The sequence below is a fragment of the Mytilus galloprovincialis genome, chromosome 3 (assembly GCF_965363235.1).
Source record: "Mytilus galloprovincialis chromosome 3, xbMytGall1.hap1.1, whole genome shotgun sequence".
Classification (NCBI taxonomy): Eukaryota; Metazoa; Mollusca; class Bivalvia; order Mytilida; family Mytilidae; genus Mytilus; species Mytilus galloprovincialis.
In genome coordinates, this window is record NC_134840.1 from 58631580 (window position 1) to 58644358 (window position 12779).

The 12779-nt window shown below is 30.5% G+C and overlaps 1 protein-coding gene across 1 annotated transcript in view; it reads left to right on the forward strand.

Moving 5' to 3' along the window:
* The window catches only part of LOC143068452 (propionyl-CoA carboxylase alpha chain, mitochondrial-like), a 31465-nt gene extending 19739 nt beyond the window's left edge, over positions 1 to 11726 (forward strand). Inside the window, exons 13-23 of the mRNA XM_076242544.1 lie at positions 136 to 210; positions 570 to 638; positions 1598 to 1673; positions 3615 to 3725; positions 4117 to 4219; positions 4834 to 4939; positions 5764 to 5862; positions 6613 to 6666; positions 6976 to 7116; positions 7722 to 7799; positions 8105 to 11726. Of these exons, the coding sequence (XP_076098659.1) occupies positions 136 to 210; positions 570 to 638; positions 1598 to 1673; positions 3615 to 3725; positions 4117 to 4219; positions 4834 to 4939; positions 5764 to 5862; positions 6613 to 6666; positions 6976 to 7116; positions 7722 to 7799; positions 8105 to 8173 (981 nt within the window). The 3' untranslated portion in view covers positions 8174 to 11726. The remainder of the gene's footprint in view (positions 1 to 135; positions 211 to 569; positions 639 to 1597; positions 1674 to 3614; positions 3726 to 4116; positions 4220 to 4833; positions 4940 to 5763; positions 5863 to 6612; positions 6667 to 6975; positions 7117 to 7721; positions 7800 to 8104) is intronic.
* Positions 11727 to 12779: the final 1053 nt, after the last annotated feature.

The window sequence follows — 12779 nt, forward strand, 5'->3', positions numbered from 1 at the left end:
AAAGTTTGAGGAATCACTGTTTACACAAATTTTTCCAGTAAAATTTATGAAGACTTACAATTTCATTATTGCTAGTTTTAATTCCAATGAGTGTTTACTGCATATTTTCTCATTTCATGCACCCTTTATTTCCAGGATCCATACAAGAATTTTGGTATGCCATCGATAGGAAGATTATACAAGTATATAGAACCTAATCATATAGATAAAGTAAGTAATAACAGAATACCAATTTCTTTTTTATGACCATGTCATTAAAAATATCAGTATGTTGTGTATGCAAGAAGCTTAAAGACTGTTTCTTTGATAAATTAGTTGGTGTCTAGTAAATTTTTTGTCTCATCTAATACACTTTATTATGTATCTAGTTTAAATCTCTATTATGATATGGGAGATATTTTAATGTTACAGAAATCGTTTGATCTTTGAACTTGTTATTGGATGAACTTGGAAAAACTTTGCTTTTGCTTTTGATATGTTATTTTTATTTGTATGTAATTGTTGTGAATGTTGAAAGTGGATCTATATATGTAATTTAATGATTGTGTATACCTATATATTTGTAACAGGTGCGCTGTGATAGTGGTATACAGGAGGGTAGTGAAATCAGTATTTACTATGATCCAATGATCTGTAAAGTAAGTTTTAGCAAATACATACAGTAATATTTTACCTGACCATTTATATAACCTTTTGATTACTTATTTTTTTATCCTATATTGATTGAAAATAAATTAGAAGGCTTTGCCTTTTCTCGTGATTAAAGAATGGGAAATATGTTAAAAAAAGAACACCCCCCCCCCTCCACAAAAAGAGCAGCAAGAAAATCCCTTCCTGGAGGCAGGGTTTAGATGGCCCATAAACAATAATGTATTCTATTGAAAAACAAATGATATGAGATATCTATCCATGACACAAATACATCAATACATTTTGTATATGCATAGCTACAAAACACACAAACAGCAAAGGAAGAGAGCTCTTATTACTGTTCTTCATCTCAAAGTCACTGTGATGCATTAAGACACATTTCCCTTATAACTCTAGACAATATTGATTAAACAAACACACAGCAAAATGCACGGTAAAACTCCGTTCAAAAGTCCAAGTTTGATGTTAGAATAGGTAACAGAAGAAACTAATCAAAATGAAAATGATACACAGAAATTAACAAAGGACTACAAGCATATTCCAGCTCCAGACTTCAATTAGACTAACAGTTTATGTCTTCATCACATGAAAATCAACCATTATTCCTACTGTTGAGTATCATGCCATCATGAAATATACAGGAAGAACATAACCTGTATCATGCCAAAAACTGGCTTCAGAATAAATGTGTTTATTTCTTATGCAAAGACCCTGTGAGTGAATCAATAATAGTCCCCACAAAAAAGGCAACTAAAATGACTTGACAACAGTATAATTACTAATCCTTGTGAATAAGTCTCTCGAAATCTGCTTAAAAAATGTAGTTCTCATAATCTTGTGGCATGAACAATGTTTGATACTTCTGTATTTATTTTATTACATATAATTTATAACCAAGAATTGAAAATTTATTAATAGATTTAAAGTGATGTTTTGCATGTTACAGCTAGTGACTTATGGTGAAAACAGACAGGCAGCTTTGGATACCATGGTAACAGCTCTTGATTCCTATGTTATCAGAGGTAATCATTTGATTAAAAATGTCTCTTTTATTTTACAAATTTTGCATTCCTTTACTTTCTTGACATTAGACAACTTTCGAGTTGATGCATTTCCGTCAAAATATCTGGTTTTAGTGAATTTCATTCGTGCCTTTATGTGGGGTTCACACATTGCCCATTATTGCTCCTGTTTGAGATCAGACAGCGATAAGACACAAAAAGTGAAAAAGTCTGATTACTATCCTCAATTTTCTGGAATGTCCTATCATTGTCTGAATGCAGTTGTTTAAGTTCGTAACAGATTCCTACTGGTTGGGAATAGTCTGGATAGTTCGGCAAAGCACCCCGACAGTATCTGCTTACCCTTCTGGAGCACATGAGATCACCCCCAGTTTTTTGGTGGGGTTAGTGTTGTTTATTTTTTAGTTTTCTATGTTGTTAAGTGTGCTGTTGTTTGTTTGTCTTTTTCATTTTTAGCCATAGTGTTGTCAGTTTGTTTTAGATTTATGAGTTTGGCTGTCCCTTTGGTATCTTTTGTCCCTCTTTTAGGTGAGTCCTGTATCATTTGGAGAAACTCTGCCGATTATGTCTAGTCGGATTACAAGGGTGACTATGTCGTTACAGATTCTGATGTATCGGATCAAAATCCTAACAATGTTCAGTGTTTTCTGGACAGTGTCGGGTGGAACGGGAATGATCTAGAGAAATTTTTAATTGCTATTTTTCTGCCAATTGAGTCCAGATGCATCCAGATCTTGTTGATTGCGAACAGTCTTTGCCAAAACCGTTCCGGAACAGTCCCGTTATTAATACAAAATTCGTCAATGATACCCACATCAGAGTGCCGACAATTACAGAATACAATACGACTGAGACCCGAAAAATCCGTTTGCAATACGATAGAGCGGACTGTGATAGGATTATATTCCGACAGTACATGATCATCGCGAGTATGCCGACAGTTTTCAAACGCATTACTTCCGTCAGCGTTGTTTCACAGTCTGATCTCTGTCGGATTACATTCGGTAGAATCGGGACTCAGTCGTGACAGACTCGGTCGAATTTTACCATGCGAAAGATACAAATCGGATTAGAAGCAGATTGAGAACAGAATTATTGGGACAAATTTTTGTCGTAATTAAATTATTTTTTTTATAAATTTTAATTAAAGTTTGATTTTCAATCAAGGATTCACAGTATCTTGATTAGACTTTTGACTAATTTTAATCGGGAATGATCCTGTCAAGGATGGCACTAAAAATCGTGAATGTGTGACCCCAGCTTAAGGGGCATCGTCACTACCGTTCCAATGTTGATGAAGTGGTTGGAAAACAATAATGCTATATTGCACAAATTATTCTGCAAATTAAATACTCATAATTGACAATCAGCACTACTTCATTAGGGATCGTGACTAAGTACTTACAAAAACAAACATTTTATCTAGTTTATCCTGCACAATGATGATCACTAAGATGCTTGATGAACGTTAATAGTGCATGGATACAGGCGATCCTCTTTATCTGGTAAATGATGTCATAAAGACGTTCATAGTTGATGAGTTTTTCCAGGTGACAGAAGTACTTGAAAGTGGTCTATTGTATAGATGTATCAAAAGCCATGTTTACAATCAAGTTATAAACTTCAATCTTACAAACAAATATCTGCACCAGTCTGGTACATTTATGTTGCAGTGATAAGAGAAAAAAACATTTCTGGTTTCATCAGATCACTTATGCTATGCTTTTATATTGTCCTGCATAGCAACTATTGAATGTGGTTCACTACAATGGCATTTGTCTTGCAGTGAATCATTATGAACTTTTTTCTGCTCCTTCTATAGTGTGTAATGCCAAATTTGTGTATATTCAGGTGTAAATCATTATTTTTCTTCTTTTTCCACCCCTTTTCTAACTACATGTAATTTGATCAAAAATATAACAGAGTTTTTTTTTTACACAGGTGTAACACATAATATTCCATTACTACGTGATATAGTGACAGAGAAAAGATTTGTAGCTGGTGATATCAGTACTAACTATCTGCCATCAGTGTATCCAGATGGTTTTCCAGGTAAATGTTCAACACATAATTTAAAGATGGATTTGAGTTTTTAATGAACATTATATTTGCTTTTTATGATAATATATATTTACACGTAATGACAGGAGAAACTTGCATTGTTGATTGAATAATTTCTGAACTAAAGATGTTTTCTTAGATATAAAAAGATTTGGTATTAGTGCCAACAACTTTTTATCCAAGTCATAATTTGTAAAAGTAAACCATTATAGGTCAAAGCACTGCCTTCAACATGGAACCATGGCTCACACAGAACATCAACCTATAAAGGGCCACAAAAATGACTAGTGTAAAACCATTCAAACAAGAAAACCAAGTCTTATTTCATTTTGATCATGAATTAATTATATTTTTTTCGATCATGAATTAATTATATTTTCAGGTAAAGTTCTGTCAGCAGATGAAAACAATGACTTATGTGCAATAGCGGTTGCTATATATATCAAGGATCAGCTAGTAGCCAGGACATTTACTAACCAAACTAGGTAAATAAGTATACATGTAAAGCATGGCAAGATCCATAACTCTGTAAACCAGTGATTTTTTAGAGGGAAAAAAACATACTTGAAAACTTCTATATATATATGTTATAATTCTAATAGGATGTACAAGGGAGAAGATTTTACAATTGATTTATTGTGCAAAGTTTATATGACAATTGATGTTTATCAGTATGAATTAATTACAATTGTCAATGAATTATCTGTTTGTCTAACATGAATTTAAACTCCGTGTGGTGGACCAACGCCTTTGAAATCATTTTGGTAGAGTCCCTGAAGTGGATACCTTGGTATGCTGGGTTGTCAAATCATTCAAAAGAATGCAATACTTAAATAATATTCAAAATTGACAACAACACTTCAATTGGTCTGCAATTTTATTATCTAAGGTCTATATGTTTCACCTGCAAGGCAGTCGTCTTCAGGACGTCTTTAGGAATTTAGTTTTCATGTAATGATCACTAGTGGTTTTCTCCACTATTTACCCGGAATGTTGACTGGGGTATAGAACAGTTACTTGCTCAATATCTCTTGTTGAGTTGGTTTTTATCATAAAACAGTGGCAGAAGTATAAACTAAACTGACATTTCTTTTTGAAGAATCCCAATGGATACAAATGCTCCTACGGAATGGGCATTAGTTGTCAATCAACCAGGTGGCGAGTCAGTGTCAGTGAAAGCAACCTTGACAGATGGACAAATTAATGTAAGTACATGTATAATAAATAATTGAAAAATCTAACAAAGCTGCCCATAGATTTATCCTCTTACTTACATGAACTATTTCATATTGAATGATTTAGAAACTGCTGTGCTTTATTTAACATGGCATAACGGAAAGGTTACATTCTTAAAGTTTTTGTCTCAGAAACCATGTGAGTTTAACCTAAGCTCTCAATTGCTTCTATTTGAGAATTAGGAGATGTAATACTATGAAACGACTATCCATCAGATACCTAAGGACTAGGATGATAAAAACTATAGGGCAATTTAAGGCCTTCAACAATGACCAAAATAATCAAATTTTTCAAAAGTTTAGTACTCGAGAGCTACAATTTACATACTTCAGAAAAAAAAAAACTGTATGAAATTTAAATAATTACTCAATATTGTACATTCTTCTATGTATCTATAGTTATTTCAATAATTGAGCTTTAAGAGAAGAGTTTAGTGCTAAAAAGAGTTGGTTTTATTTTTCCACAAACTAAGTCCATGTTATTTCTTGTCTTTTGATGTTTAATTCCTGTTGGACCATTTGTTGCTGATTGAAGATATTTGATAGACTATTAAATGTTTGACTTCTAGGGAAATTGCATATTGGAACAATGTATAAACAATTATTTGATGAAAAAACTGTATCTTAACCTTAACAAAGAGAATTTAATATTAATTTTTTCCAAATGACATATTTCTTGAAATAATTTTTTAAATTATGCTTGTCTTTTCTATCAAAGTTAATTTAACTTATATATATATAAGTTGAAATAGAAACTATATTTTTGATTTACTGATATTTGTTGTTGTTGGTAGATGGACATTGGAGGGAGAACAATATCAATATCAAGTGACATTAATTTTACTACACCACTGATAGAAACAGACATTAATGGAAATCATAGGATCTTCCAGGTAATATATGAGATCTTTTGGTAATCATGATCACATCTTTCATATTTTCATATTGTAACGTAACGTTTATGAAAATGATATTTAAATAAAGTTTCTCTTAATAATACATAATTCTTATATGATTGGAATATTAGAAAATATGTTTAAATGATTGGTTGAGAGGACTTCCAGTAGTTGTTCTTGACATTGTTTATTTTTAAGAAATTAAAAAATTCTTATTCCTTTATCATTCATAACTTTTCAGCTGATTTTAGTGGTTAGATAAAATTAGATATTTCTACCTATTTATTGTTGCAAAGTTTATCCATGTTCAAATTTAGTAACTATAATGGGAGTTACACTAGTTTATGAACTAAAAGCAAACAAAATAGGGGTAATACTGGTGACTGAATGATAAGTTTATTACATTACTTGTATATATCTTAGTAAAAATTAGAGAAATCTGATTATACAGTGGGTAGTACAATTTTGTAGTAGTTTACTAGTCCAAATAATTATGACGTCTTGGAAGGCTATGTTAAATTTTTGCTTTGACGCCTTCTGTCAATGTAAGGCATCAAAGAAAAAATATATAATAGCCTTTCAAGATGTCATAATTATTTGGACTAGTAGTTTACAAAACAGGAGTGATAAATAAATGAAAAAAATAGTAATATCATAATAGTATTTGCATTTCATTGTCATTTCATTTCCTAGACATCAATCGAATAACTATCATGCAGAAATTTAAAAAATCTTTAATCTTTTCAGCTTTCACAAAGAATTGGTGGAGGAAAATATAATCTCAGATTTTTTGGCACTGTGGTAGGTTTATAACATTTAAATTAAGTGTTTATACATGGCTTTTTAATTTTAATTTTGTTCTATATTTCTTCTACCTTAATTTTGTAAGGAATTATATAGATAGGAAACTTTCTCTCATGTTTATTGAACAATATTTTAGAAGTTAGCAAACTTGTAATTGTTGAACTTTTTTATCTCTTTTTTGATGTTCATTTTTCCAAAAAAATAAAATACAAATTAATATGATGTGATAACAAAACAATAACATTGAAATCATACAACTGCCAATTACAAATGCTTTTGAAATATGCATTTCTTCAATTTCATCAGTTCCCTGTATCCATAATGGATGAGTTCACCAGTAAAATGTTGGAATACTTGCCTGAGAGGGCAGAGGCAGACATCTCAACCCTCATTTCAGCTCCTATGCCAGGAATGTTGAAATCAGTTACAGCCATAGTTGGAGAATCGGTAAAAAATAATTAGAATTTCATATTATTAATTCCTAAGTCATTACCACATTCAGATTGAATTATTTGATTTTTCTATACACAATCAGATTTTTATTTGACAAATGGAGTTTCTTGAGGGACCATATGTATGTCCAAGTAAACATCCTTTTCCTGCCGATGGTTGTAATTCTCTCCGGGTACTCCCTCTACTCCTACCAATTAAAGTTGACAACCATAATATAGCCAATAGTGATAAAATTGAGGTTATACACCAACAACCAATCAATCAATCCAGTGAACATTCAAAACCAATCTTGAAAAAAAAACTGTGATCCTACAACATATTAACATTTAACATTCCTTGGCAATAGTACCTCTATTGTAATTGACTTATTGTTAAACTTGATGTGGTTTAACTTTTTTTTTTTTAACTACATAATAATTTTATTCATCAAATATAAGTAATTTAGATGTGGTTTAACTTACATGTATTTATATTAGAGTCTTGTAGCTTACAAGGAAAGGTTAGATTGATGCTTCTTTGACTCGGGTGAAATTTTACATCAGACTTTATTTGAAATAAAGTCAAGCAATGGTAACACATGCAGATTATTTACTTTTCAGGTTGCTGAGGGTCAGGAGGTTTGTGTATTAGAGGCCATGAAAATGCAGAACAGCCTAGTGGCAGCTAAAACTGGAAAGGTGGGAATTATATCATTTTTTGTTTGCATATTTATTAGGTTATATTATACAACTTACCAACTGCCTATAGTCTTATAATTTGTTGATATTTTGAATGGGTTTCTGGATATAACATAAAAAGGATAATTCTATTCATATTTAGAAGTGATATGATTAAAAGTTTCAAAAGAGCTCTCTGAACATTCTAGGGCCATGTGCTACATCAAATGCAGCTTGTCAGATTCTATTATAATTTTCTGCTTGATTTAACTATTATTTAATAAAAAGTATATGTATGTGTTTATAATCTTTTAATTTAATTCCAGATAAAGGCAGTTAATTTTAAAGAAGGGCAAACAGTTGATGAAGGAGATGTGATTGTTGAATTGGAGTGAACTATAGCCAGTTATATTTATAATAATATTCCCCTTGTGGAGCCAAATAATCAGGCCAGCTTGAGAAAGGATTTTTAAAAATATTTGTTTTTCAAAATCAAAAGTGCTATTGTGTGTGTGTGAAGTACAAATCTGGGAACAACAACAATATTATGTTAGGTATGCAGTTTAAAAGTTGATGTAATTTTTGTATTTATACCCCCGCTTTAAAAAAGGGGGGGGTATACTGTTTTATTTTGTTCTTTGTAAAGATAAATGAAAGATAGGTAAAGATAAATGAAATAAAACATTTATGCCACCAGTTCATGTCATAAAAAATAGAATCTGTTTGGTACATATTTATTTGGTTTTGGAATATTAATAAGCATAATTTTTACAAAGAATATGCCATAAGGTTTATATAACAATGAATGAAGGACACTATTTTGCAGAACATCATACCTTCAGAATTTTAATAGATATGCACTTCCAAGAAATGAGTTCATGTGCATGTTCATGGGATATGTATAATTTAAAAGAGAGAGTAATTTTTAATTTAATTTTTAGTTATATATCTGTGTTGTAATCATGAAATTCTTACCAATTGGATAACATTCCCCTTCATGAAAGCAACACTATGACGTGTTAGAAAAACACTTATGTATGCTGTGTGGCTGTCACTTTGTACAGAAATAAGATCTGTATTAAATAATTACAATGACAAAAATGTAAAAAAAAAAAAAAATAGCTTATGGAAGTCAATACCAAATCTATTTAGATAATTTACACTAACTTAAAGATTTCAAAGGTGTTTAAACATGCTTTGTTATATTTAGTTTTTTTACATGTTACTTATTGATCATGTTGAAAAGTTGGAAGGCATTAAAACTGCATAATTATTTTTTGCTTGTAAATGTTTTGATAATTAGGCACATTCTTTTAAAATAATTTTTTTTCACTGCCAAGACACTACATGACAATTTTATTCTTTGAAACCACTGTAAAGACAACGGTGCAAAGTATACAAGATAAATTGTAAACAACTGCCAACACATTAGAATGTAGATGTACAAATATAACTAGTGCACCTATAGAAAACAAATTGGGTAAACTTATTAGAGTTATTAGAGTTATTCTTTTGTATTCAACTTATTTTAATTCTATGATATAAAATTGCATGAAAGCTTTTGTTTGGAAAACAATAAACATAGTCTTTATCACTGTATGTTATATATAATATATTTAAAGCAAAATATAAAGATATCTGATAAAAGGTTAAAATCTCTCTTCTTCATATATATACTTACGAAATATTTGTACATAAATTAGCCATCAATGATACAATTTCCACAAATTTTTTTATAATTTAGAAAAAGATTATGCTGCCAACTGTTGCAATACTGCTTGAATAGTGCTGTCTGTCTTTTTATATGACAAAGTTAGCTGTGATATTCTGTTTTGTTAAACATTTATTCTTATTTCTGTGTTATATATGATTCACTTTGTATGCAACATTCTCATAAAAACACCATTTGCTTTAAAATTATAACCTAGTACTTCACTAAATAAATATGCTTGTCTCATTCTCCATCACATCGATTTGATAAATGGCAAAAAAATCTGCTGAATTTTAAGGAATCAATGTCTTCAGTTAGTGCTTCCATTAAATACAAATCTAACTTATTACTTTTGTTAAGAATGGCTTTAATGATATATCTTGCGTGAGTCATTAGTATTAATGTAATTGACAGCTAAACGAAATTTCAATGACGACTAATGGATATTTTAATTTCTTTATTGTGTAAAATATTCAGTACTCAGGACAAATTTATAGGTTGATATTATTTATAATTCTTGCAATCAAACAATAGTATGCTGGCATATTTAACTTGCCATTCTCATGTGTTTCAATTAGAAATTTCTACATATATGAAATAATTATTGGTTGTTAGATTATAAAGTGTAGATAAATTAATTCCAAGATTATAAATGCTTTTTTGATAAATCTCTACTATGATGATCTGCTGTCCTATTATGTACTGCTATGTCAACAGATTGTACTGTCCTTACTCAGGTTCAACAGTTAAGTTCTGTGAATAATTAAGTGGTTGTAAAATTAGCTAAAATATAAATTCTTACAGTTATTTTTATGGTTTCTAAAGGTATCCATCATTGACTCTTTGTTGTCGAATTTGAGTACTTATATACATGTTGTTTATCTGATAATGACTGTTTTATTTTGATCAGTTAAAGAACATTTTAATGATGTATCAAAACTTAGACGAAAAATCTCTTTATTGTTGTTGTTATCATGAAAAACAAATCTTAACTTTTTTTTATATGTAAGAACGGCTGAAATGATGTTTTTATATAAGAATGGCTGAATTGATGTATCATACATGAGCCATTACTATTTGTATAGATTTAACAGAATGATCATACAGAATTGTTTATTTGATTGTGTACTATTTTAATTTAAAACAAATTGTCATGGCCAAGTATATAAACTCATCATAGAAACCAGGATTAAAATTTTGTACACAAGACACTCCTTTTGTCTACAAAATGCTTGTCAGTGTCTCAGATTCTCAAAACAAATAAGTTTAAAGGGCCAAATAAATACAAAGTTGAAGAGCATTGAGGACTCAAAATTCCAAGAAGGTTTTGAAAATACAGCTTAAATCTAGTTATTTTTTTGCATTATTTTTAATATTTACCTGTACAGATTATTTAATCATTATATTATAATGGTAAGGGTTTATGATTGCCTGAGGTCATTTGAAAATAAACAGTGTGCAGTTGATCTGTTGAAGAGAGAAAAAGTATACCTTTAGCGGTATTTAGCTTCGCTAATGTAAAACAAAATGAAAATAGGGCACAATTATTCATTTTATACAATAAATTTTGTAGCATTTTGTTCCCAAAATGTGTATGTTGATAGTTTGTGATGACATTTGTCTTTGCTATGAAATCATCAGGTTTACTAAAATTGTGAAGAATTTTAATAGGAGATACAAATTTGCAGCTTTTAAGGCCAACAAAATACACCTTATTGTAGAGGCTTGTGTACAAAATTTGTCTCAACCTGGAAATCAAATATCAACGAAGAAATAATTTAACCTTACTTTATTGAGATTATTTCAAACGAAATTAATTAATCCACAGTATTATTGTAATTGTCAGAAAATTCAAAAAAATCATATTGGTATGGTAGTGAAACTATGATGGGAAATGTGTGTAAGCAACTATTAATGATAGTTTTTTAAATACTTCTATATTTGAATGAAATGCAGATTATGATCTTGAACCTTCTGAAGGAGTTTTGTTAAAATATAAATAATTCGTATGTTAACCAATTTTTCATGGTCAATTTTATATTGAAAAAAAAATCATTGTTAAAATCAAAATTATTGGATAGAAGTAAGTAAATATAAGATCAAGTTCAATCAATCTGGTTTGATGTAGCAATTTTAACATTTTTTAGTACACTATCTGCATAAAAATTTGGTTAACTTATAAATAAAATTATATTATTATAAGATTGCTTATAATAAATATGTATATAAAAAGTCAATGATTTGTTATTTTATCTAGCGTATGATGTAGCAAATTTTTCACAGATGACAATGGATACTTTCTGCATGTTGTACAGTAGCCACAATCCAGTTGTCTTTTCCCACAATGTGACCTATCATAAAAGTATTTAACATGCCATGAGCAACTTGACCGTGTCACAATTGGAACAGGAACTGCTTACATTCCCAGTTCATCTGAGCTCATTCTAGTAATGTTTCAAAGTGGTTTTTGTTTCTGCCAATTACCACCCTTCAGAGAAAGAATTCAGAATTTGTTTATTTTCTGTTAATATAAAAAAGAAGATGTGGTATGATTGCCAATGAGACAACTGTCCACAAGAGACCAAAATGACACAGACATTAACAACTATAGGTCACTGTACGGCTTTCAACAATGAGCAAAGCCCATACCGCATAGTCAGCTTTTCTAAGACCACATGTAGAAAATATGCCAACCAATGTACAAGATACAACACACTATCTTAAGAAAATGAAATCTTTAAACCCTCCCCCACCTGCAGCAATCGCTTTATGTTACCTCTCTCTCTATATTAACATCCTCATGTCGAGGGTTTTAAATCCTATAGGGAAGTCTGGAACTCTTGCGAGAACTTACACCCACTAACTGAATGTTTAGGCCAGCTTCTAACTTTGGTACAGAAATGCAAAAACTTCACATTCAATGATGTACACTTTCTCCCGGTTATAAGAACAGCAATGGGAAAATATAACCCGTCTTATGCCACTATTTTTATAGTCAAATAAGAACAGCAAATTATAATTTTTTTCTTTATTAACCTCTCTCTTGCTTCCGATCTATTAACGATATTAACATGAAGTTGAAGAATACTGAACAAAGATAAGCATTCCGTCACAATGTTAACAGGAGAACCATTTAATCATTTTGGTTTTTATGGTTGCATGAGTAGACTTGGAATATAAACAAAACTGTACAAGGAAAATAGCAGTTAGGCGAAAGGAGGTGGAACATTCAAAACTCATGAAAAACGTACAATGCATGGCATCAGAATTAAATCAGGCACTGGCTACGG